Source organism: Denticeps clupeoides, chromosome 13, assembly GCF_900700375.1.
Source record: "Denticeps clupeoides chromosome 13, fDenClu1.1, whole genome shotgun sequence".
NCBI lineage: Eukaryota > Metazoa > Chordata > Actinopteri > Clupeiformes > Denticipitidae > Denticeps > Denticeps clupeoides.
Window position 1 is genome coordinate 7352206 of NC_041719.1, and position 22910 is coordinate 7375115.

Consider the following 22910-nt stretch of genomic DNA (forward strand, 5'->3'; position numbering starts at 1 on the left):
AAAGGGTAGATTAACCCATCTTGATAGTTCTCATAGACTGGCTCAGAAGACACCGACGTCTGACTTGACAGAGTCCCATAATCTTTTCCTCTACCGTTCGACTCCTCTACCAAAGAGCTGTCATCAGATCTGCAGCGCTTGCAAATGATCCACACCAGCAACACCACAATAGCTACCGAGACAATGGGAACTGATACAGATAATCCTATGATCAGAGATCTCGGCAGAGGGTCTGTGGAGTTCCTTACACTGGAGTAGCCTGACAACATCTGCAAACAAAAGGGAAAAGTCAAGTGTCAATTATGACAGGCAATATAATGAATCAAAAGCTTTTTACAACATCAAATATCGCAATGTATTGAAAATCTACCAAAAAAGACCTGTTTAGTCCAATCTAGTAAGATGAAGTGTCTTACCAGTGAGGACATGTTCACTGAATACTGCATACTGGTGTTTTCACAGTCACCCAGCTTGCCGTGGTGTAACATCCCACCATGAACTGTTAAAACAGGATGCAGAATGTTTCATTGCTTCCGCATTTCTTTATAATGCAGTTGGGGACGCTATCCATTTTGAAACAGCCAAACCACAGGCAAGGACCTGGTGACATGCAGCAAAGTCCCTGCAATTTCAGTCTCAAAATGGCTGATTTATTTTTGTGGGTTTTCCAGCGTCTGTGAGCTGCCTGATGCAAAATCTCCATGCAGAGTAGTCAGCGTTACACAGTGTTTTTATTTTATTGCATTATTATAAGTGGACCATTGAAATAGTGTAAACCCGAATCACTGCTGCTCATAATTTGGGCTCTTCTGGGAGAAATATTGTTTCGATATAATTATTCAATGCTGACTGGTGTGAATGCAGTAATGTTCTTTCTTGATCACATCATTAAACACGCAGTTTGGAGACAATACAGGCTTCCTGAAAATGATTTGAGAAAGAGGAACTTTCTCAAATGTGGAGGCCGGCATTGAATGCTTGGGTGGTGAAGCACAGCTCATAGCAGTTTCTTTCATTTGAATGTAGTTCCTCCAGTGAGAAAAAATGATCTTAGCAGGGACATTCCTGTGGAGGGAACTGCTGAACGGTGCCTGTGCTACACTTACTTTCAGCATTTCAATCACCGCGGGTACCGAAGAGCCAGCTGATCCGAGGTCAGTGACCGATAGGAATCAGACAGTACATCTTCCTTTAACTAGTGGGCTAATAAACGGCTGACGAGGCCTGATGTGGCTGTGTTGAGAGATCATGTTATTCCTGTGCAAAACTGCAGCTGCAGCTCGCTGAAAAGGTCACAGAGACTAATTTACACTCCTAGCAAAAAATGGCTGACTGAGAAACCAACACAGGTATACATTTATCACTGGAAAGAAATGAATTGGTCCTGAAAGTTAAGTGAAGTAGTTGTCATTTTGAAAAACTTGCACCAGCACATGGTGGCACAACAAAATGTGTCCTCTGCTTTTAACCATCACCCTTAGTGAGCAGTGGGCCGCCATGACAGGCGCCCGGGGAGCAGTGTGTGGGGACGGTGCCTTGATCAGTGTTACCTTGGCGGTTTGGGATTTCGTTTCCTTATCCACTAGGCCAACCACTGTCTTGAATGCATAATGAAGGATGTGAAAAAAAGTGAAAGTGAAGTGATTGTCATTGTGAAACACAGCACATGGTGGCACAACATAATGTGTCCTCTGCATTTAACCCATCACCCTTGGTGAGCAGTGGGCAGCCATGACAGGCGCCCGGGGAGCAGTGTGTGGGAATGGTGCTTTGCTCAGTGGCAGCTCTGTGGCACCTTGGTGGTTCGGGGCTCAAACCGGCAACCTTCTGATTACGGGGCCACTTCCTTTCCTGCCAGGCCACCACACCACTGCCCCACTGTTGTCAGGTCTTTGTTCTAATCAGCGCAGAGCATGCGGGACTTCAGTTTTATCTATGACCTGTTTTAAAAACAGCAGCAAAATATTTTATGTCTGTGTCATCTGTGAGGATGCATGCAATATTTCTGGAAGTGAACATACTGATACTGGAAAATAATATCCGAACTAAGTGTGAGTGGTGGTGGATCATTTACATTTACATTTACAGCATTTATCAGATGCCCTTTTCCAGAGCAGCTTACAATCAGTAGTTACAGGGACAGTCTCCCACCGGAGACACTCAGGGTTAAGTGTCTTGCTCAGGGACACGATGGTAGTAAGTGGGATTTGAACCTGGGTTTTCTGCTTCACAGGCGAGTGTGTTACCCACTTGGCAACTACCACCCTATCACGACCTCAAAATCGTGAGGTCCCAATTAAAATGCCATCAAAGTGCTAATTAAAGCAATTTCCTTTGGGCTTAATAAAGTTTTCTGATTCTGACCTATCCAGATGCCTCTGCGGCCAAGAACATGTGGAACTGGCCCCTTTGATAATAAGGACCGACCGATGTGTACTGTCTACAGAAAAGGAGCAGTATGACAGGAGCAATCCGAGGAACAGTCTCCGAAACATAATTACACCGAAACGAGGCAACGTGAGTCATCCGGCAAGTCTAACATGACCAAGTAGTCATGGCTTCAGGCGAATGCACTTTTCCATGCTGGCGGACTGCCATAGTTAAAAGCTGGAGTCAACGCTGCTCCAAATTCCTGGCCACGTTTGTGAGTCACCAATGTGGCAAAGGGCCAAATAAAAATTAAATAACGAAATTATTAACAGCACACATCAAAAAACACATTTCTTCTGGCTCTAATGGAAGCAAGCTATTTAACCGATAAGATTTTTTTTTAAGACTTTGAACCAATATTACTCACATTTTGCAGTATGCATAGTCAAACCGGTTATTTGATTAATGAGTATTCATACTTTTATGCACAGATAAATTTAGTACTTTTTTTTTTTTAAGTGAAGTGATTGTCACATGTGATACACAGTAGCACAGCACACGGTGCACAAAGTGAAATTTGTCCTCTGCATTTAACCCATCACCCTGAGTGAGCAGTGAGCAGCCATGACAGGCGCCTGGGGAGCAGTGTGTGGGGACGGTGCTTTGCTCAGTGGCACCTCAGTGGTACCTTGGCAGATCGGGATTCGAACCGGCAACCCTCTGATTACGGGGCCGTTTCCTTAACCGCTAGGTTAAGAGCTCTGCTCTTTCTTGCGCTGATGTCAGATATAAAGTGGAAAGCCCAAAATGTGGAACCAAACTCGCGGGCGTCCTTCGTATTTGGACTGCTGGTAAGCACGGCTGCTGCCGATGCGACTCGGTCCTTCGTCGCGTCGCCAGGCCGAGCGCGATCCCCTCGGCCGCCGGCAGGCGGCGCCGCCGAGCCGAACCCGGCGAGGAACCGCGAACGGGATGCCGGCGATTCGGTAGGACGGACCGACAAAGTGCTTGCGGTTCAAATAAAGAAAGAACAAAAAAGGAAAAGCCGTCCTGCACACGCCGGCGAGGCGTGTCCACGGTGCGGGGAGCGGGCCGAGAAGTCGGGAGAACTTGTCACCCCGTGTTTCTGGCGGGAACCCGTGCTGTGTGTGTTTTTTTTTTTTTTAGACTCCATGGTTACCGGACTGTGGCGAGATTGTGGAATATGAGAGCGGGAAAAAGGGGGGCAGGCGGGGATCGCTGCGGACAAAGGCGCCGTCGGCCGCTGCCATGAAGGCGAACCGGCCGTGCGAAGTGTCGGGGAATCCGGACCGTGAGCGTTAGACGACAGGAGCGCCGGACCGGGCGCCTGTGGAGCCCGAGGGAGAGGAGGGGAGCCGCTCACATCGACGGGAACCTCGCCGGGAAGAGAGGAAGAGAGAAGGAAGGGGAGGAAGTCCTGAAGGAAAATGGGGTGAGTCTCTGCTCGGCTTCGGAACGTCTTAGATTCGGCCGCGAATTGTCGTACGGATCTTGGGGAGGAGGGACGAAGTTAGGGACGAAGCTTCATAAAACACATCCGTGAAGCTTTGGAATCTTTAATGTTCTGGAAAAGTGGTGATTTTTTTGTCTTTTTGTGGCTGCGGGTCCGCTTTTATTTATCTCCAGAAAGTGCTTTCATTTCGTCTTATGTCCAGATGGTTGAGTGAAGGCTGTGTGTGTGTCAGTGTGTGTCTGTGTGTGTGTCTGTGTGTGTTGAGTCAACATGGATACTCGTGATGCTGATGATCCAGATCCAGAACAGAAGCAGAGACTCAACGGCCGCGGTGCTTCACATACAAAGACGTTTTCCTGCAACTTGATGTGGTTATAACCTCCTGGCTTTATTATAGCGTTAGGTGGCGTGTGTTACGCTGGGAATGGGCCAAAAGGACCATTTTTCTCTGCGTAAACGTCTCGGCGTGGCGTTTTCATGAAGAGCATTAACTCTGTGGCGAGGTTCCCGTTCACAGTTACAGACTTGTGTTTCCCCGACTTCTTTTTCACTACAGAAGAGGAGCCTTGTCTCTGCTGTAAATACGAACGACGATGGTTTCCCTGCACCGAGAAAGGTAGGAAAGTGTGTGGTTATATCTGTGTGGTTCTGCGTCCGTTTGTGTGGAAAGAAGAATGTCTTATTCGGCGTGTGTCGGTCCCTCGACAATCATTTACATTACATTTGTGGCATTTATCAGACGCCCTACAGGGACAGGGACACAATGGTAGTAAGGCGGGATTTGAACCGGGGTCTTCTGGTTCATAGGCGAGTGTGTTACCCGCCAGGCTACTGCCACAAACTTTTACTTTTAAAACCCCAGCCATGAGTGCAGCGACGCCCGGTCGCGCGTGTTTGTGGGATTTGCCGAACTCCCCTCACATCTGGCTTTGAGCAGCTGACCTAAGAGGGTCGTTCCAAGACCAAAAAAACAAGGATACGCGCCGGCCCTCTGGAGGAAGGATTGGACGGTGCGACGCGGGGCGTCGGCGAGAGTCCACCGCGACTCCCTGTAAGCCACGCGGCAACCTGATCTCCACGCATTAGTGGCTCACAGGGAACGACCAAGAGACCAGCTGCTGGCTCAGTTATGGAGGCCTTGACCGTGCGATACGATGGCGATAGGGGAGCCCTAAATTGCAGAGGCTGGTCCTTTTTCATTTCCGAGGAAGCGACAATGAAAGCCGAAACCTGCGTGGGTTGTTGTGCTGAAGCTGAACATTTCTTGTAGCCCGTCCGACGTAATTGGTTCAGATGGCGTTTTCTATCGGAGAGAACATAATGGGCTTTTAAGTGCTTGAATGGATTTATCTGAAGTCATTCGGTTTCACCTTAGCGAGAGAAAGCGTGAGGTAATGAGATATATATATATATATATAAATATAGCCCGAATGGGAATGCCAGGCAGGGGGGAAAGAGCCGAAGCTACTGTATCAGTGTCATAGCCCACCGAAAACCCATCAAGAGTCACCTTACCAGTCACCTCAAAGGCAAAGCCTTTCCTGGCATTTCCAGGTGGATGAAATCCCGCGTTTATTTTTAGCGTTGCGCGGCAAGAAGGACGCAGACGAAACGCGACCGCTCTCCTGACTTTCGAGATTGCAAGGTCCAGTATTGTACGCAAAGTGTAATCGACGTGCAAAAGTGCTGAGGCTGAAATCCCACAGATGCTCCCAATCGGAGGCCAAAAGAAAACTACTACATGGTGCCATGGATACATAATGTATTCAGCCGAGTTGATTTGTAGAACGTCTATAAATACCTCTTAAGAGTACAGCTGGTGGAATCGGCACTATGTGTTGTGTTTGCTCGCCTAATATGCGGCTAGAGGGCCCAGTCGGAGTCACTTTCGCCACAACACACACACACACACACACACACACACACACACACACACACACATATATATATATATATATATGCGTCCTGCTTCACTCTATCTTCCCTGCTCACGTGGCCAACAATCCAGAAGCAGTTCATCACTGTTCGGTGCTTCTTAACTCCCCCTTAGGGTCCTTGACCCTGTTATTTCTCCGTGGAATGCTGCAGTTGGCGGTGTGTGCGCGTGCCCTCCTCTCCCTGTCCTCGCTCTGTCCCGGACAGAACCCTCAGCTGATCGGGTCCTGCCCACGTTTGTGTGCTCTGTGTTCCTCTGATGGCTCCCGTCTGCCATGCAAGGGTTGTACTCCTGCCTCCCGCAGCAAACGTGTAGGCGGTCGGCAACGTTGTGGGCAGGAGTAACATGGGAAAATGAAGGCCAGCAGTGATTGATAATGCAGGCTGCATTCACTGTTCTGAATTCACTGAGTGCAGGTCCTGTAGTAGAATCAAGATTTGTAAGAGTGCGGGGGGGATCACAGGATTTCCACCAGCGCTGTGACCATGTGATGAGGACATTATTACTGCCAAGTCGTAAACATCCTCATCGCAGTGTTCATTTTCCGGGAGCCATTGCTTTTCTTCTGTCTTTTATGTGGCATGAATCTGTAGTCGCCAACTCTGCATGTGTCCTGTCCTGATTTGTTGCATCTAGCTTTACAGAATGTAAGATGAAAGCTCATGCCAGCCGTCTGGACTGCATGCTTTGCATGCTTTTGCGCATCCTGTTTCATTAAACGAAGACAAAATGCGTTACAGTAAAGCTCCCTTGAGACACTGTAATCCTTTGTAGATTTTGTGCATCTCGGGGTAATTAAACATTGTGACATGAAGAAATGCACATAAAAAAGGCAGGAGAGTGCAGCATTAAAAAAAGGGGTTTTGTATTATTATTATTATTATTATTATTATAATTATTGCATGACATTTTCAAAAAATGGTGGTCGCTGAGGTGTGTGGTCATGACAACAGAGGAGTCAAATAATTTCAGTGGTTAACTCCTCATGGAAATGTGCATGGCAGTTGGTGATTGTTCCTGCAAGACTATTAAAAAGAACGAGGTATATAAAAAAGCAGTGTTGAGCAAAATTAGGCAATTCTGTCCAATTAACGAAGAGCCGTAGGATTCCTAAAAGGGACTACGTAATCTTTTCCAGGATTGCCATTGTATACGTTGAAGGTATCGGAGGCATTCCACTATGGTTCCTAAAGACCTAACGCAAGGTGTGGTGTCCTTCTAGAGAGCAGCCCCTCTTCAGCACGAAGGCGCACGTCTTTCAGATCGACCCGGCCACCAAGAGGAACTGGATACCAGCCAGCAAGCATGCCGCCACCGTCTCCTTCTTCTACGATGCCAACAGGAGTGTGTACAGGATCATTAGTGTGGGGGGGACGAAGGTGAGCTCCGTGGCCGAAGCCTGGTCAGAAGGCATTGGTTTCCACTCTCAATTCATGGTATCAATCCGCACACAGTGTAATGACCAAAAGAGAGTAAGTAATGAAAAAATGTATTAAATTTTAATGGCAATTTACATTTGCATTTTTGGCATTTAGCAATTCACCCATATCCAGGGCAAATTACAATCAGTAGTTAGATGGACCCTGGAGACACTCTTGCTCAGTAAGTAAGTAAGGTAGTAAGTGGGGTTTGAACCTTCTTCTATTTATAGGCAATTATGGTTCTCACCGGGCCACTAACAGCCTGGTAATTTAAAGAGAAAAAAGAGAGAATTCTGACAGTTGTCATTCTGGTCAAACGACACGCCCATGTCTCCATTCATAATTCCCAGTTTTGAGTGTAAACACTGTAATGTGTTCACATCAATATTTAAGTGTGACACCTTGTTCTTATTCATTTCATGTGTTGAGTGTGCTGAAAATCAACTGATTGATCCATGTCTTGTCGTTTTCATCGCTTCCCTGTCCGGTTTTCTTCCAAGGCCATTATCAACAGCACCATTACACCCAACATGACGTTCACTAAGACCTCGCAGAAGTTTGGACAGTGGGCAGACAGTCGGGCCAATACGGTGTACGGCCTGGGCTTCTCCACCGAAGAGCAGCTCCAGCAGGTGAGAGCCGCTGAGCACACCGAAGGTCTGTTTAAAACAAGCAGACGAGTGGCGCTGATCATCAAGTTATAGCATTATCTCAGAGATTATAGCAATTTTGGGAAATGTAGGTGTAATTTCAGCTGAGAGAAAAATGTGATTAACTCTAGAATATTAACTTTAACTTTATCGATAAAATGCACTGAAATATGCGTGGAGTCATTCCTGAGGTTTTCCATTCTGGACAAGAATTGAGAGGTGTTTTGAGAATGTCAGCTGGTATGTTTGCTCTGGGAATGGTCATAAAAACACCATACGTTTGCTGGGTATTGACACAATAGACCTATGTGTCCATTCCATTTTGTGCTCTAAAGATAATGTCAGAATATTATATCTTACCAGTTCTGTCCTCTTCTGCAGTTCTCTGAGCAGTTCAAGGAGTTAAGGGAGGCGGTGCGTCTTGCTCGTGAAAAATCTCAGGAGAAATTCGAGCTGAGCAACCCTGGCCTGAACATTGCTGCCCCTCAGGTAAACGCTAGAATGTCAGACACAGGCATATGGCATTTTTCTCTGGAGGGGACGGTTGGAAGCATTTCAAGTGAATTTACAATCCCCAGTCACAGTTTCAAAGGAATCCCAACATGCCGAAATACTACAGTAACTGTCCTAGTGGATGACAGATATTCTAAACCACAATAACGAATGTTTTTTTCCCCAACAATTTCAAAGTCGGAGACGTTTGATGTAATATGAATATACATATACATACATGCACATATTTTTGTATGGTCACAGGGGTGCTGAGAAGCAGTTACTTCTTTATTTATTATCTTTTCACGGCTTGACTTCTGCCCTATCTGAGAGCTCAGACGATTGCAGGAATACCATTAAATGCTTCCATGCATGGAGGAGGAGGATCAGTGGCCAGCAGAGAAAGGAGGCTGCATCCTGAGGCAGACACTTGGGTTCCCAGCAGCACTTTGGCAGGCAATGGAACAGCAGTCATGTTTGGAGGGGTGCACTTTGAGGAAAATGTAGGACACCATTGTAATGGCTTTAGCCTCTAAACCCCCCTCCCGCCTGTCCTCCTTTGTTAAACCTTCTCCAGATACACAACTGGTCCATTCATTCTATAATTAGGTCTCACATTGACAGAATTCATATAATCTTCTAGGAAATGATGAATTGTTGTTTTATAGATTGTTTTGAGAATCACAGTAAAATAAAAATGTGGACAGGAGGTACAGAACCTTGTTTATTAGAGGCAGAGGCCATTGTGCAACCAAGATAGATCAGCCATTGTTGTGGCTGGGATCGTTAATGTGTGCTGTGAGTGGCATTGTCTGTCTTATTCTGAGTCTGCAAGCCTTAAGGAACGAGTAACCGTAACTGAAGAGTAAATTGAGCTGGTGCTCTAGTAGTTACTCCGTTGCCATGCATACTGGAAATCATCCTCCACCCTCCTGCTGATAAATGTGGATATTTCTCCACCCAGAGAAGATGGGAGATATGGGATATATGGGAGATATGAAAACAACAACACGATGAGAAGACTCATGAACACAGGACAGGCTCAGATGTTCTGGTTAAGTATGTTTTCCCTGGGATTTGCACAGTGTGGTTGGGTGCATAAAATGAGCTACTGAAGGCTGCAGATTGCCTCAAGCTGTTGACCCAGGCCAATACTTCTCGATTGCACCTGGGCAGCGTGCTCCAAATGCAGCATTATTTGCCGGCTGAAATGTTCAGCCTGTTCCAGTGAGACAACATGAATTTATGTGGTCACCAGGGAAACACTATTTGGTGCCGCGCTTTACAGCTGACCAACCGTGTGCAGTCCCCATCTGTGGAAGTCGTTGGCCAGCCATTAAAAATGTTATATATCAACTTTTCGGTGCATACCACGAAATAAATATTAATTAGGACCAGAATGTCTTGTTTACTTTGAATTGTGGGTAACTCTTTAACTATTGCATATATTTATGTAATCCTTAATTTCCACCAAAAGGAATTTATGAAATTAACAGTCCATTCATGGTTATTATGTAATAAGAAGCCTTTTTATGGTTTCAACTATATTGCATTTGTCTTGAAGACAGACTTTGGATCTTTAAGTATGTTTCTTTTGAAATTAAATTAAAATAATTACTCATTAAATTTTTTTAATTGAATTTGAATCAAATACACTATGCAAAATAATATGGATTTGGGAATCAAAATGTTTTTTAGTGTTTTTCACAAAAATAACACCTTTATTACTTATTACTTTATTAAGTAATTATTACTTTAATGAATATCATATTAATTTTTGTGTTATTTCCCAGACCAAAGTTAAAGAATTACACTTATACCACTGAGTGTGATAAGTGAGGAAACCCAATAATTGTAACTGTATGTTGTATGTTGAACTGTATGTCTATTTAAATTTTTTTGGACCCTTTGGGCAGTGCTTGACCTAGCACCCTAGGAGTAGGATAAGGATGATTGGAATCCCAAACCGCCAAGTTGCCACTCCGCAAAGCACCGTCCCCACACACTGCTCCCTGGGTGCCTGTCATGGCTGTATACTGCTTACTCAGGGTGCTGGGTTAAATGCAGAGGACACATTTCCTTGTGTCACCGTGTCGATAAACGATAATCACTTCACTTTCACTTTGAAGCGTTTGAAAGGATTTTGACCACTTCTTTATAGGTCGGGCTAAAACAAACCCATGCACTCATATCTTTTCTTATACATAAGCATTTTTTCCTCTTACAGAATATAGAATGAAAAACACTGTATGGTTTCCTACCAGAGTTATTTATATTTCATTGCACTCTCAGTGTATTACGTTTACCAGAGCAAAGAAGGAAAAAACTGATGGATTCAAAAATGGACCCCCAAAAAACCCTGCTCTACTGCAAAGGGCTTATCAATGAATAAACATGCTAACCATAGCGGGAATGGAAAACAGTGAAAACCATCCTCTGCAAACATCAAAATAAATAAGTAAACAGTTGAAGTGCACTTTGATGGAGGTGTAGAGCAGCTGTGGGTTCTGCCGTGCATGTAGCTAGAACATGTGGCATCCAACTGGAATTGCCACGTTCCACCCATCATTTCAATAGACCGGTTCACTGATATTGAGATTTGTATATATATTTTTTATTGGATCAAACCTTTTCAGAACTTCAGACCTGCTTGAAAACCCCACTGGTGGGTGCAGGTGCTCTGTCTCTGTAACACTTTTCCTCTCCTTGTTCCACATGGCTGACCTGTGCTGGGCGGCGCCTGCGTTGGGTTCCTTTCCTCACAGCTTTCTCAGGTGAGTGGATTGCATGTGGCAGCCCTGATTTTCCTCAGGAGCAGGGAAACCACTGGAGGTCGAACATTAGCAATTCTGCTCACACGGACACATACATCTAGATGCCTTTGATATTCATTGTTTGTTTACTGGATGTACTTTTCAATTTTATTCTCTTTTTTTTTCAATGTGCCTATGATTTAAAATCAGCAATCCTATCTAATGTAGCATAATTGGTCATCATCATGACCTTTCCCCTTTTGACACACTGTCATGTTTGCACTGGCCCCAAATCTGTGACTCATGGTTATCACCATAAGGAGGAAGCGAGGGGGGGGTGTTGGAGAGCTGGAATCCTTCATCATTAATGCATGATCTGCTGAAATGTATAATTCAGTGATCCTGCCTTCCCGGCCATTGACTTTATTGTGGAGTTGTTTTATCTTTGATTATGTGCTTCTTCTATTTTGTATGTATTAAACATACAGAACGGGAGCGGTGCGGTGTGATGGATTGCAGAAAGGGCTTTTCTCACTTCTGAATTCTCAGTATCACTCAGTGCTGAGCGCCGGAGAATCGTTGGGCCAAGTGTTGCTCGCTCTGAAATGGAAAAGCTTCCTTGAGGGAACGCCACAGTCACTCAGCCTGGAGTAAATAATACAAGCCGTTGTGAGTGCTTGGCTTTGAGGATACCCTCATTGCTTGTCAGAACGTGGCTGGGCGTGTATTCATTGACACTGGACCATTGGGAATGCAGACATGAACCCGTTTCTGTCTCTCTTGCTCCCTTTTTTTCAGTTTCTCGCTTGCCTGTGTACACGGAGTCGTAGGGAGCCAGCGTGGCCAGCATCCCTGGGGTGTTGGCCAGGGTTCGTGTTTTTACAAGATCGGTCTCAGGGGGTGGGACGATCTGCTCACATTCAGCCTACAGAAAGTATGAGCATCAGACAGTATGAGCCATTATGTGCAGTGGTGGCCAAGTAGGTAGGAAGTGGACTTGTAACCAAAGGGGTGTGGCTTCAAATCCCAAACGGTCAAGGCGCCACTGAATTTGTGCATATCTGTTTGCAATGAAGGCCTTTAGTCCAGTCATGGCACCTGGGTATGTGTCCAGCCATTCTCCTTTCACGGCAATGTTGCTCCCCTCCCCACTTCCACAGGAGCTGTCTGAAGATCGCCACTCACCACCCCTGTTGACTGTCAATGGCCCCGTGGAGGACAAACTGTTCCGTAGCAAAAGTGCAGATATGGAGCTCACGGCGGAGAAGGAGCGCATTAAAAAGATGCTTTCAGAAGGGTAAAGGAGCTCAGCCAATGTGGTGTGTTGTGTTGTGTGTGTGTGTGTGTGTGTGTGTGTATACCATCTGTGATATAACTTACCAGGTGAGTGGAAATATTCCACATTGTTTAGGCTCCACTCTCCATGATTTGTTTGACATAAAACCGACACTGTCACATTAGCCACATCGGTAGACATTAGTAATTGCCCGACTTGTTTTCTGGGGCAGTTGCCTCGCAGAAGCGCTAAATGGCAATGCATTCATGGGCCAGTGAGCAAAACGCTAACTGTGTTTACAATATTGCATGTACAGTGAGCGAGAATGAGCTCTTAACGGCTCGTCAAGATGATGCACGTGACGTCCCCATCCAACACAGCACAGATCACATGTACAGGACCGTGGATTCATGTGTGCAGTGTCAGTGTTTATAGATAGGAGCGGCTCTAATAAAGGATTATTTAGCAGTTTTATTTATTTACTGTCTTAATGTAGGCCAGGTCATCAGTATTAATGAAATATATTCAACATATTGGTTTTCTTTCCACAACTGTTGCTTTCAGGAGCAGTGGAGTAAATATATTCTCTGTACATCCTTAAAGACATATTTGACTCACCAATTTTTTTTTTATTATTTATTGCTGCAATAACATCCCTGGGGTTCCTTTCATCCTTCCACCCATTTGCCTTTTTATCAACTCTCACCTTCAGTTCTTGACTTTTTAAGACTCCTTACTGATAGCTGCTGTTACAGAGGCATGCCAAATGACCTTCCTAACTGTCATGTCATTCTTCAGGCACATGTTCTCTGGGGTCTGTGTTTTCCTTTTGGTAACAGTCATTGCTCTCGTAACCACTCCCTGCTGCCTTTGCTGGTTGTCTCTCAGGTCGATCTGCGAGGTGAATCTAGAGGCGGAGCTATTTACCCTGCAGGACAGCAACGCCAAGCTGGTGGCAGCACTACACGAAGCTAACACCAGCGTGGAGCAGTGGAAGAAGCAGCTTGCTGAGTACCAGGAGGAGACCGACCGGCTGAGGGACCAGGTTGGATAACGCGAAAATGTCTTAAGGAATTGCTGTGCTGAGGGAGAGCATTATAAAAAGCACCATAACAACGGCTGAACCCTATTGGGACTGACTTGAAGACTACTGAACATTTCTTCTCATCTAATTAATAACTGTTTAGAATATTGAAGTATGGTCATTCACTAGGGGTGTGAATTGACAAGGATCTCACGATACGATACATTTCAGGATACATGGGTCATGATAGGATTACATAACGATATATTGCGATACTGTTCATATTGCGATATTCTACAGTTCACTGAAAATGTAAAAACAGAGCTATACATACGTTCTGTGTGGATCACATTACATTAAAAATGTAAATGTCAACAATCAGTGCATGCCAAAGCATATGTGTCTCATAAAATACAAAAGATCATGGAGAAACGGAAATTGTCTATTTTCCAATTCCTTTATATTAGTATAGATTACATGTATATAGATTGTTGTGTATACTGTGTGCATTTACATTTACAGCATTTACCAGACGCCCTTATCCAGAGCGACTTACAATCAGCAGTTACAGGGACAGTCCCCCTGGAGCAACTTAGGGTTAAGTGTCTTGCTCAGGGACAAGATGTTACCTGGGTCTTCTGGTTCATAGGCGAGTGTGTTACCCCAGCGAGTGTGTGCTGTGCCTTTTGTAGTTATATGGCATTGCGTCTATTCAAAACAACTAACTGGAAGAATATTTTTGTGTGTACCAGGGCATTGATCACCAGGGCAACACGAGTGAAAAATAGTTTACTGATAGATGTTTTTGTATGATGAGCTTTTGTTAAATGGAATGAGAGTTGTTAACAGTCTCAGAAAACCAAATTTGAGAGATAAAAGAAAAATATTTTAATCGTTGCATTTTATATCTGTCGAACTATAGACACATTCTTGAGTTTGTTCTGCATTCAGTGCATTTGAAGTTCTGGCTGCTAAGGGAGCTTCCTGAATGGTTTTAGTGCCGACTCCTACTCATAACAAGGAAAATTGCTTTTGGTGGGAAGTCCTTCTTTTGTTTCAGACGATTCAAGTGTAGTAAATTGGCAAATCAATGGTAACTGAGTTTTGTCTCCAGCTAAGCAGATTGCTGCATGCAGTTATTGTTTATGCTGCGGTATGGACCAGGTGATGTTAAAGTAGCCCATGTCTCTTGGGGATTGGAAAGGGGGAGGTGGTTTTTAGGACACTCTTGCCCTATTTCAGCAAGAAAAATGACCACAGGGATCTTGAGACTACTTTCCATGACGCACTCATCAAAAACTGTCAAAAAAACTCTCAAAAGGTCCTTGAAAATCTGCAATGTTCTCCAGTTGACCCCTGATTTTAATTCTTAAAATTTGAAACTTCTTCAGCTTCAGGGTGAGGTGTAGGTATTGTTCTTCCACTGTATAGAACTGTGAAGGTTACAATCAGTTCACAAAAAATTTATCTTGTGATCTGCAGCTGTACATTATCAAAAAACGTACTAAATGCAGAAGAACAGATAGAAAATGGGTGAAGTGGTTGGATTCAGTACCATGTCTTCCAAACTGGCCACTCAAGAGAGGAAGAGGTGAGGTGAAAAATAATACTGGGCCATTTGAAATGATAGAGAATGATAGAGGGAACTCACAACACTTTGTCCGTAGGAATTCTAGTAGTAATCTGAAGGCTAATAAGGGACATTGTCCTTGATGTGTTGGTGAAACCTTAAAGAGCTCTTATTCAATGCAACCACAGTCTAAGTTAAAATGTAAAATAAAATTTGGCTCAAAACGCCATCTTCTGTTTAAAATGATGAAATGCTGAACCATCAAGGTGCCACTGAGCAAAGCACCGTCCCCACACACTGCTCCCCGGGCACCTGTCATGGCTGCCCACTGCTCACCAAGGATGATGGTTAAAAGCAGAGGACACATTTTGTTGTCTCACCATTCACAATGACAGTCACTTCACTTTCACTTTTTCATATAAAAGCAAAAATAAATTTTCATGTCAGGGGACCTGATTGGCTTCATGTTGGGACCTCTGTGGGACCTTAATCAGATGATTGCAGTCTTGCCCTTGGCGCTTACTTTAGACTGCATTTTGATTTCTAAATTCTCATATGTGACAGACCACAGTACACCCCTGCTAGGCTGCTAGGTTGGTGGGGGAAAAATTTCCGATGCGTGAAGCCTGTGCGTCACTTCATGAGAGAGGGTGGAAAGGATGTGTTTGAATTTCATTTTGGTTGGACTCAGGAGGGTTTGATACTGTGGAATCAGAACAAAGGTGTTTGAAGAGATGTCTGAGCTGAACTTTAAAAGCAGAGATTGTGCTTCGTAGCTGTAGGGTGGTTTGGATTTGGATGCTCTATATTAGTGTAGATAAACAGAAGCAGCCCTGTAGTAAAATTAGAGGAACCTGCCTCTAGCGTGTGAAACAACTCAACGTGGAGTTTTTGTAGACTGTATCTTTGGTGCATTTTATGAGTCCATTAGGCAGACCTAGGCAGTCTGGAAAATGTAATAATGCTGTGGAGCCCTGTAATCTACATATTTACTAATGGCCTATTTTTCTACTATCTACTGTTATTAAATCATTCATTACTCATACATTATTTTATGTAGTATTGGAACACCGTAGAATGAAACAATGTTCAGTCATATGAAATAATTATGTGCAGTATTTTTCTGACAGTTGCTCATTAGGGTCTGGAATATAGACCTGTGGGGTAAAATACACTTTGACTGTTCCAGGTGGCTGAGTTGGAGGCTCAGAGTGGCCGGCCTGGACCCAGTGAGATCGGAAAGGATGAGCTGACCCAGTCCCTACGGGAGCTGGAGGTGCTGCTGAAAGTGAAGGACGAGGTATAGTACAGCAATGAGAGACCTACTCCTTACAATGCAGCTGACTTTAGTCCATCGGTTGAAAACATAGTGATGTCTCAGGCTAAGGCTCAGAATAACTTTTGTGTTTGACTGGGTTGCCTTTGTTTTAAATGGATTAGTTCACAATGCTGATCTCCAGCTTCATTGGTGAAAGCCCATGTGATACTGATATCACACTATGAATGGACAAGCTTTATATACTTTGTGGTTTGAATTAGGATTCAGCTGTAGTGTCTTTGTATAACTCCCTATCACTTTTGTTGCCAATTCGGTATGGACAGATTAAATACAAAGCAGAAGACAAAAGACAGAAGATGTGTTTAATCTTCTGTATTTGACTAATAGATGTGTGCATTGGTGTTGCACCGCAACACCCAAAATAGTCACAAGACCCATTGAAAATAACGCCATGTGGACTCTGTGTGTGTGTGTGTGTGTGTGTGTGTGTGTGTGTGTTATAGGAAATTCACACTCTGCAGTGCAAGAAATCTGACTTTAATGACCTGGAGAAGGAGAGAGAGGAGGCCAAGCAGAGACTGCAGGTGAGTTGGGCACAAAGGAAAACCTTCAGAAACTGTAGAATTCCCTCCCTTCCATTAAGGACTGGAAGGGATGAACAGCCTGTGCTGCTGCGTTTTTCAGTGCGATGCAAATTTCTCTCCGCGTTTTGTAAATGATAAAATGTAACTGTAAATTGAAGACGACGTCCATATTATATTAAGTGTAACAAGCTTGCAGTTCTTGAATTCGAATGAGCTGTGGTGAAACTTCTCATAAACGGTAGCTTAACCTGGTTATAGAGCTGATAGGCCTCTGCTCTGAGTCGATGTCTCGCAAAACTGCTGTACTGTACTTTTATTTATTTATTTATTTTTATTCTAGGACCTGAAGGCAAAGAACACAGACCTGGAACAGCAGGTGCTGGCTGCCGAGAAGACCCTAGCCTCCTCCAGAGCAGAGCGGGACCGAGTGGATAGTGAGGTTCAGAGGGTCATTGGAGTCCTGGATGTGAAGATCGGTGACCTGAACGACCTCAGACAGAGCCTGACCAAACTGATCAACAAATAAGGCTTCTTGTTACGTGTCTTCGGGTGTCGCGCCACCGCACCTGCAAGACGTTGCGCGTGGACTGTCGTTCGTGTTTTGTTCCAGGTTCCTCCCCCTTCAGCTCATATGAAGAGGATTGACGTCACCCTTCACCTACTGGACATTTGTCTGCGGTCAAGTGCCATAAATGATAATGAGGAGAGAGGCAGGACAAGGAAGAGAGCGGCCTATAGAAATTGAGGGGGCATTTGCAGAAAGACCTCATCAGCACTTCCTCTTTGCCACAACCAGGAAGTTGTGTCTGTGTTTTTCCAGAAAATCAACCAACTGACTTGCGTGACAAAACTAAAAAATATACATTTGTGCTCATTTTTACATTTAATAACCAAGCTACTGCGATGCTTCACATGTGTTCAAGCCATGATGGTCAGTAGTGCTGTGGTGCGTCAATTAATCACTTTCACTTCAGTTCCTTTTTTAGTGGAGGGGTGGAAAAGGAGGGAGACATTCCAGATCCGACCGTCTGAGCCGCCGCTCTCTGAACCGCCAAAGCACTCTTTACACTTATCGCCATTTCTAGCCACTGCAGGACCATAGACAGGCCAGGGGAACTCGTATTCATGTTAAATAAGATAACAACGTGAAATGTTCATAATATGGGCACCTTTAACTTTTGATGGTTGTAGGGGCAAGGTGTATTAAAGGTACCATTAATTATTCTTCCCCACCCCCAGCTTTTTGAACCTTTAGGTTTTCTGTGGGACCAGTTTGTCAATGGTGAAGTAAAATTCAGAAAAGGAGAAGGAAGAGATGAGACTCTTCATTATAAACATCAGTGTCAGTGATTTATCTTTCCGTGTTGCATGCATTACCGTTGTTGTATTTCAAAGCACACAAATCAGAAGGAAAAGAGTGGCACAATTTGTTTAACACCAGCACAAAATTCAGTCGGATCCTTTGAATTACATTCTCTGTTGAATACAGTATGACCAGTATGTTAAGGAAAATAAAAACGTTGGATCTTTTTGGTACTGTACACTAAACACAGTGGGAGTATTTAACCCTTTGGGAATTAGCACTCTTTGTTCAGAACTGAAACGAGGACAGGAAAGTGCTGACTGGACAGAATAGTGTTCTCAAGTGGAGATATTGAGAACACTGCCTACAGAAAAAGAACCGGTGTTGTTTCTGACATTAAATTAGTATTGAGGTTCCACCTTTGCACAGTCTCTGATGTATTGCCAACAATGTACATGTTCCATTTGTGTGTCCTGGAGACATTGTGAACACCGTGGAAATACCTGCACCTATAAGATGGTCAGTGGTATTTGGAAATCAGCTTTTTTACATTCTTCTTTATGTCCAAAAAGCCTTAAAGATGGATATAAATTGATCACCAGGTGTGATTTTTCAGCCCACATGAACCACTGCAGTGCATTAGTCACAGTGTCTGCCATACATGTCATGCATCTCTAACAAGGTATACCTGCAGCTCAATGGGCTTTCAGAACTTAATTTAACATGAAATAAGTCCTATAAGGAAAGCATGTTGATAACTAATGGCAGAATGGTAGCAGTTAGTGACATGTAAACTTGCAGTAATCCAAGTATTTACCATTGTAAATATGGTCACAGGCACAAAACGGGTGCTTTAAAGGCGGCAGTTAAGTAAAATCGCACTGAAAAGCTGCATTAAGTCGCATACATGTGCATGAGCATTAGCCTGGAATTAATTCCTGAGTTTCAGATAGACTGGAGCATCAGGTGCCCTGTTACCAATGGTAGAAATGTTGGATCGGTTAAATTGCCTCAGGCAACATTATTAATAATAATAAATAAATAAATAAATAAAAAACCCTGCACAAATAGCCTGTGGTTGGTCATTCCTGTTTAACATGGCAGAAGGTAATTCACCATTCAGCTGACAAGATGAAAATCCATTTCAACATTTTATTGAAGCAATAACTGCAAAATGCAGTTTGGCCAACAGAAAACCAGTCTACTTCAGCTTCTTCTTGGGGCGCAGGTTGTTGGTGTGGCCGCACTTCTTCTTGCGGCAATTGACAGCACGGGGGTGAAGGCGGGCGTAACACCTGCAACACGATTATGAAAGAAGTCAAAGAACTTTCCAGATCAGTACAACGGTATTTCACGGCCACAACACACATTCATCGGACACCCTCATCCAGAGTGACTTCAAACCAGCCCCCCTGGATACAACCAGGTTTACATAGAGCTGGGTTCACTACAAAGTACAAATGAATGACTCACTTGCGGCAGATCATCTTGTCGCAGTTGTACTTCTGGGCCAGCTGTCTGAGAGAAGGCTCAATGATACCTCCACGCAGACGCAGCACGAGGTGCAGGGTGGACTCTGGAGAATTTTTACAGCATTTATTAGACGGCCTCATCCAGAGCGACTTACAATCAGTAGTTGCAGGGACAGTCCAGGAGCAACTTAGGGTTAAGAGTCTTGCTAAGGGACACAATGGTAGGAAGTGGGATTTGAACCTGGGTCTTCTGGTTTGAGTGTGAAAGTGAAGTGATTGTGATACACAGCAGCACAGCACACAGTGAAATTTGTCCTCTGCATTTAACACATCACCCTTGGTGAGCAGTGGGCAGCCATGACAGTGCCCGGGGAGCAGTGTTTGGGGACTGTGGTCTGCTCAGGGGCCGCTTGGCGGGTCGGGATTCAAACCGGCAACCTTCTGATTGCGGGGCCGCTTCCTTAACCGCTAGGCCACCACTGACCACACAAAATGTGGAGAGTTCCGACATAAACCAGCTCCATTAGATCATTCCAGAGCTGTTCCTCACACCACAAAGCGTTGCATGACAGGGCGGAAGGTTTAAGCTCACCTTTCTGAATGTTGTAGTCGGACAGCGTGCGTCCATCCTCGAGCTGCTTGCCAGCGAAGATCAGACGCTGCTGGTCGGGAGGGATCCCTTCATGCAAAAGAAGAAAAAAAAAAAAAGTTACCCGCTTCCGCTCGAATTAAGCGAGGGTCTTTATGCAACTACACACTTTGAGCGACGTACCTTCTTTATCTTGGATCTTGGCTTTGACGTTCTCAATAGTGTCACTGGGTTCCACCTCTAGGGTGATGGTCTTCCCCGTCAGGGTTTTAACGAAGATCTGCATCTTTGCGGCCTAAGAAAGTAATAAAAAAACAATAATCACGACTCCACGAGAAGAATTGTAGCTAAACCGATTTCACACAACTTTGCTAGCAGTGTCGAGTCAGCGTGAATTAGCAAGCTGTGGACATTAAAGTAAACGTTAAGGCCCAAACTGCGCGTAAATGTAACCGCTACTAAGCCGCCGTGCCGGAGCGCCGCCGCCGGCACATGGTCAGCACGCCCCGGCGGCGGGCTAGCAGGCCGCACGCGTGGCACGACGACGGACTTTTACACGCCGCGACTGACCCGGCTGGCCGAGCTCCGCGCACCGCGGACGCGGGACGCGACAGACACCCGTCGGGGGAAGCGCGGGGAGCGCTCGCCGCTTCGGACTCGCGTTCAACGGCAACTCGACGGAAGGCGGAGCGGGGAAACGCACCTGGCGGTCTGCTAGAGCCGGAGAGAAAAGAGGGCGGCGAAGGCGGAAACGCGCCTATTACGTCACGTCCGCGGTTTATTTATTTATTTATTTATTTTATTTATATATAAATATATATATATTATATCCTCAAACGTCCACGAAAAACTGGAGAATCACTCACGACGTCCCAACGCAGCTACATACGCGGTTGTCAAAATGTGACTTGGACCAGACTGCAGTCTTCTGGCAAATTAGTCTTACTGTCCTCGGGCGCCCCCTAGCCGAGGAGCAGGAGAACGGCGACGTTGGAGTAAGCGCTTTAATTTCATGGAATTTTACCCAATTTCATGTCCTCCCCTGAAGCAAGGACCAGAAGAAGACGTATATATCAGCAAAACGTTCCTCATGACGCCTCGAACCAATCGAAGCTTTACCGCCGGTATAAATAAGTAACGTGTGAGTTTCTCTCCATACATAATTAATTAATTCCATAGCAACAGAAAGAGCAACACGTGGCTGTGGGAACCGTACAGACAAACTGGATCAACGACGGCATGTTTATTAACCTTTTCATTTATTTATGCTTATTGTGTGTGTGTGTGTGTGTGTGTGTGTGTGTGTGTGTGTGTGTGTATATATATATATATATATATATATATATATATATATATGTGTATGGTTAGATGTCTCAGCTGGTGACCTGTCTCTTTCTTTATTTAGTCCCAAGGAGTCAATCGATCAGGCAGGCCATATTGACGATGGCTGGCTTGGTGGGTGAGCGTGTTATAGCACCGCCGAAAGGGAAAGACTTCCTGAAGTTCACCCACATTTTCTGTTTGGACAAGCGCATTGCTGATGATCCCGGTGAGCTTTATCAAAGTACTTTCCAGAAGGACTACAAGAGCTCCCTACCGCAACCGGCTCCAGCCCAGCCGGTGCAGAGAGACGCTGGGCCCGTGGAGCTGTACCAGACCGAGACAGGCAGGTCCTTTGTGCGCCACGGCCCGACACAGCTCCATCCTGTGGATGTGGCCGGACGGCAGGCAGGTCGGTTTCCGCACCACAACGCTGGTAGAAAAACCCCTGTCGGGCCAGACAGGAAAGTGCAACCTGCCAGGCGTGTCCAGCATGTGGACAAACTGCCTGAAACCACACACCAGGCATCATTCCCTGTCTACGATGTACATCCAGTGCAAAAAGTGAAGATGAAGCCCTCGGGTTAGTGCTGATGAATTAAAAAAGAAAATCTAATGTAGGTTTTTATGATTTCGTTTTTTGTGTGCAGGACTCGCAGCTCAAGGGGACATCGATTTTAGGTCGCATTATAATGAAACGTTAAAAGGCGAATGGTGCTCTCCTCCAAAACCATCTGAAAAGGTGGGCACAGCAAAGTATTATTTTGGTATTTGTATGTTATTTCAAATGCAGCACAAGGATTCTTATTAAATGTAATCCAGTTTGAGAAGTAATTTTAAACCTCTGCACTGTACTCTTTCATACAAATATATGGTTTAGCAAATTTACTCCTCTGTGGCAATGGGGGACCCAGCAAAAGTCATTGAGAACAAAACCACTCATGCCTCCTCATTTGACCAGAAAGAAGTCCCAGCGTATGTCATCTGATTATTTTCCACCAATTTTATCAGAAAATGGCATTACGCTAAAGCTTGGCATGAAATACTCACACAATGTACGTTGCCTGTTACAGACGAGTCACTTTTAAAGAACACGTCAAGGTTAATCTCGGGGACTTTACTGGAACCAAATGGTCCTCAACTAACGCAGACACATACGGCGCCGTAAATACAGGTAAGTATGGTGCAATGGCTGGTAAACTAGGTATGTGCTTATAAAGGTTAAAGTCGCTGTGCTGAAATTCAGAAATGAACACAGAACACAGATCGGGTCAATATTTACACTGTTTTTTTTTTTTTTTTTTGTAAATAATGTTGAGTAATAATTCTGCGAAATCGTCATTTGAAGCCCAAAGTATCGCGTTCACCCAGCGATGTATCTTTAGCCCTACTCCTTC

The 22910-nt window shown here is 44.7% G+C and overlaps 2 protein-coding genes across 4 annotated transcripts; one reads left to right on the forward strand and one right to left on the reverse strand.

Annotated features, from left to right (window-relative positions):
- The first annotated feature begins 970 nt into the window (after positions 1–970).
- homer3b (homer scaffold protein 3b) lies at positions 971–18548 on the forward strand. Of its 2 annotated transcripts, XM_029001387.1 has the most exons (11): positions 3514–3823; positions 4401–4460; positions 7003–7159; positions 7702–7833; positions 8233–8340; positions 11109–11117; positions 12257–12393; positions 13261–13417; positions 16156–16266; positions 16749–16829; positions 17170–18548. In XM_029001387.1, exons 2-11 carry the CDS (start codon positions 4438–4440, stop codon positions 17353–17355), a joined length of 1101 nt encoding a protein of 366 aa, XP_028857220.1. In that variant the 5' UTR covers positions 3514–3823; positions 4401–4437; the 3' UTR covers positions 17356–18548. The 2 variants fall into 2 exon arrangements, with proteins under 2 accessions (XP_028857221.1, XP_028857220.1); XM_029001388.1 differs by lacking the exons at positions 3514–3823; positions 4401–4460; positions 7003–7159; positions 7702–7833; positions 8233–8340 and adding exons at positions 971–1154; positions 2373–2517.
- A 722-nt stretch (positions 18549–19270) lies between these two features.
- uba52 (ubiquitin A-52 residue ribosomal protein fusion product 1) lies at positions 19271–20945 on the reverse strand. 2 transcript variants are annotated; one of them, XM_029001389.1, is made up of 5 exons: positions 20897–20945; positions 20377–20488; positions 20197–20283; positions 19606–19708; positions 19271–19427 (listed from the first exon to the last, which is right to left on the reverse strand). In XM_029001389.1, the coding sequence occupies exons 2-5, from the start codon at positions 20477–20479 to the stop codon at positions 19334–19336; spliced, it is 387 nt and encodes a 128-aa protein (XP_028857222.1). In that variant the 5' UTR covers positions 20480–20488; positions 20897–20945; the 3' UTR covers positions 19271–19333. The 2 variants fall into 2 exon arrangements, with proteins under 2 accessions (XP_028857222.1, XP_028857224.1); XM_029001391.1 differs by lacking the exon at positions 20897–20945 and adding an exon at positions 20764–20794.
- Between the last annotated feature and the right edge of the window lie 1965 nt (positions 20946–22910).

Bases quoted from the DNA above. Each gene is read 5' to 3' on its own strand.
- uba52 (XM_029001389.1), bottom strand. From the start codon at position 20,479: ATGCAGATCTTCGTTAAAACCCTGACGGGGAAGACCATCACCCTAGAG. The intron at 20,284-20,376 runs GTACGTCGCTCA...TTTTGCATGAAG, and splicing joins CAAGATCCAAGATAAAGAAG to GGATCCCTCCCGACCAGCAG. The intron at 19,428-19,605 runs GTGAGTCATTCA...ATCGTGTTGCAG, and splicing joins GACAAGATGATCTGCCGCAA to GTGTTACGCCCGCCTTCACC.
- homer3b (XM_029001387.1), top strand. From the start codon at position 4,438: ATGGTTTCCCTGCACCGAGAAAG. The intron at 7,160-7,701 runs GTGAGCTCCGTG...TTTTCTTCCAAG, and splicing joins TTAGTGTGGGGGGGACGAAG to GCCATTATCAACAGCACCAT. The intron at 16,830-17,169 runs GTGAGTTGGGCA...TTTTTATTCTAG, and splicing joins AGGCCAAGCAGAGACTGCAG to GACCTGAAGGCAAAGAACAC.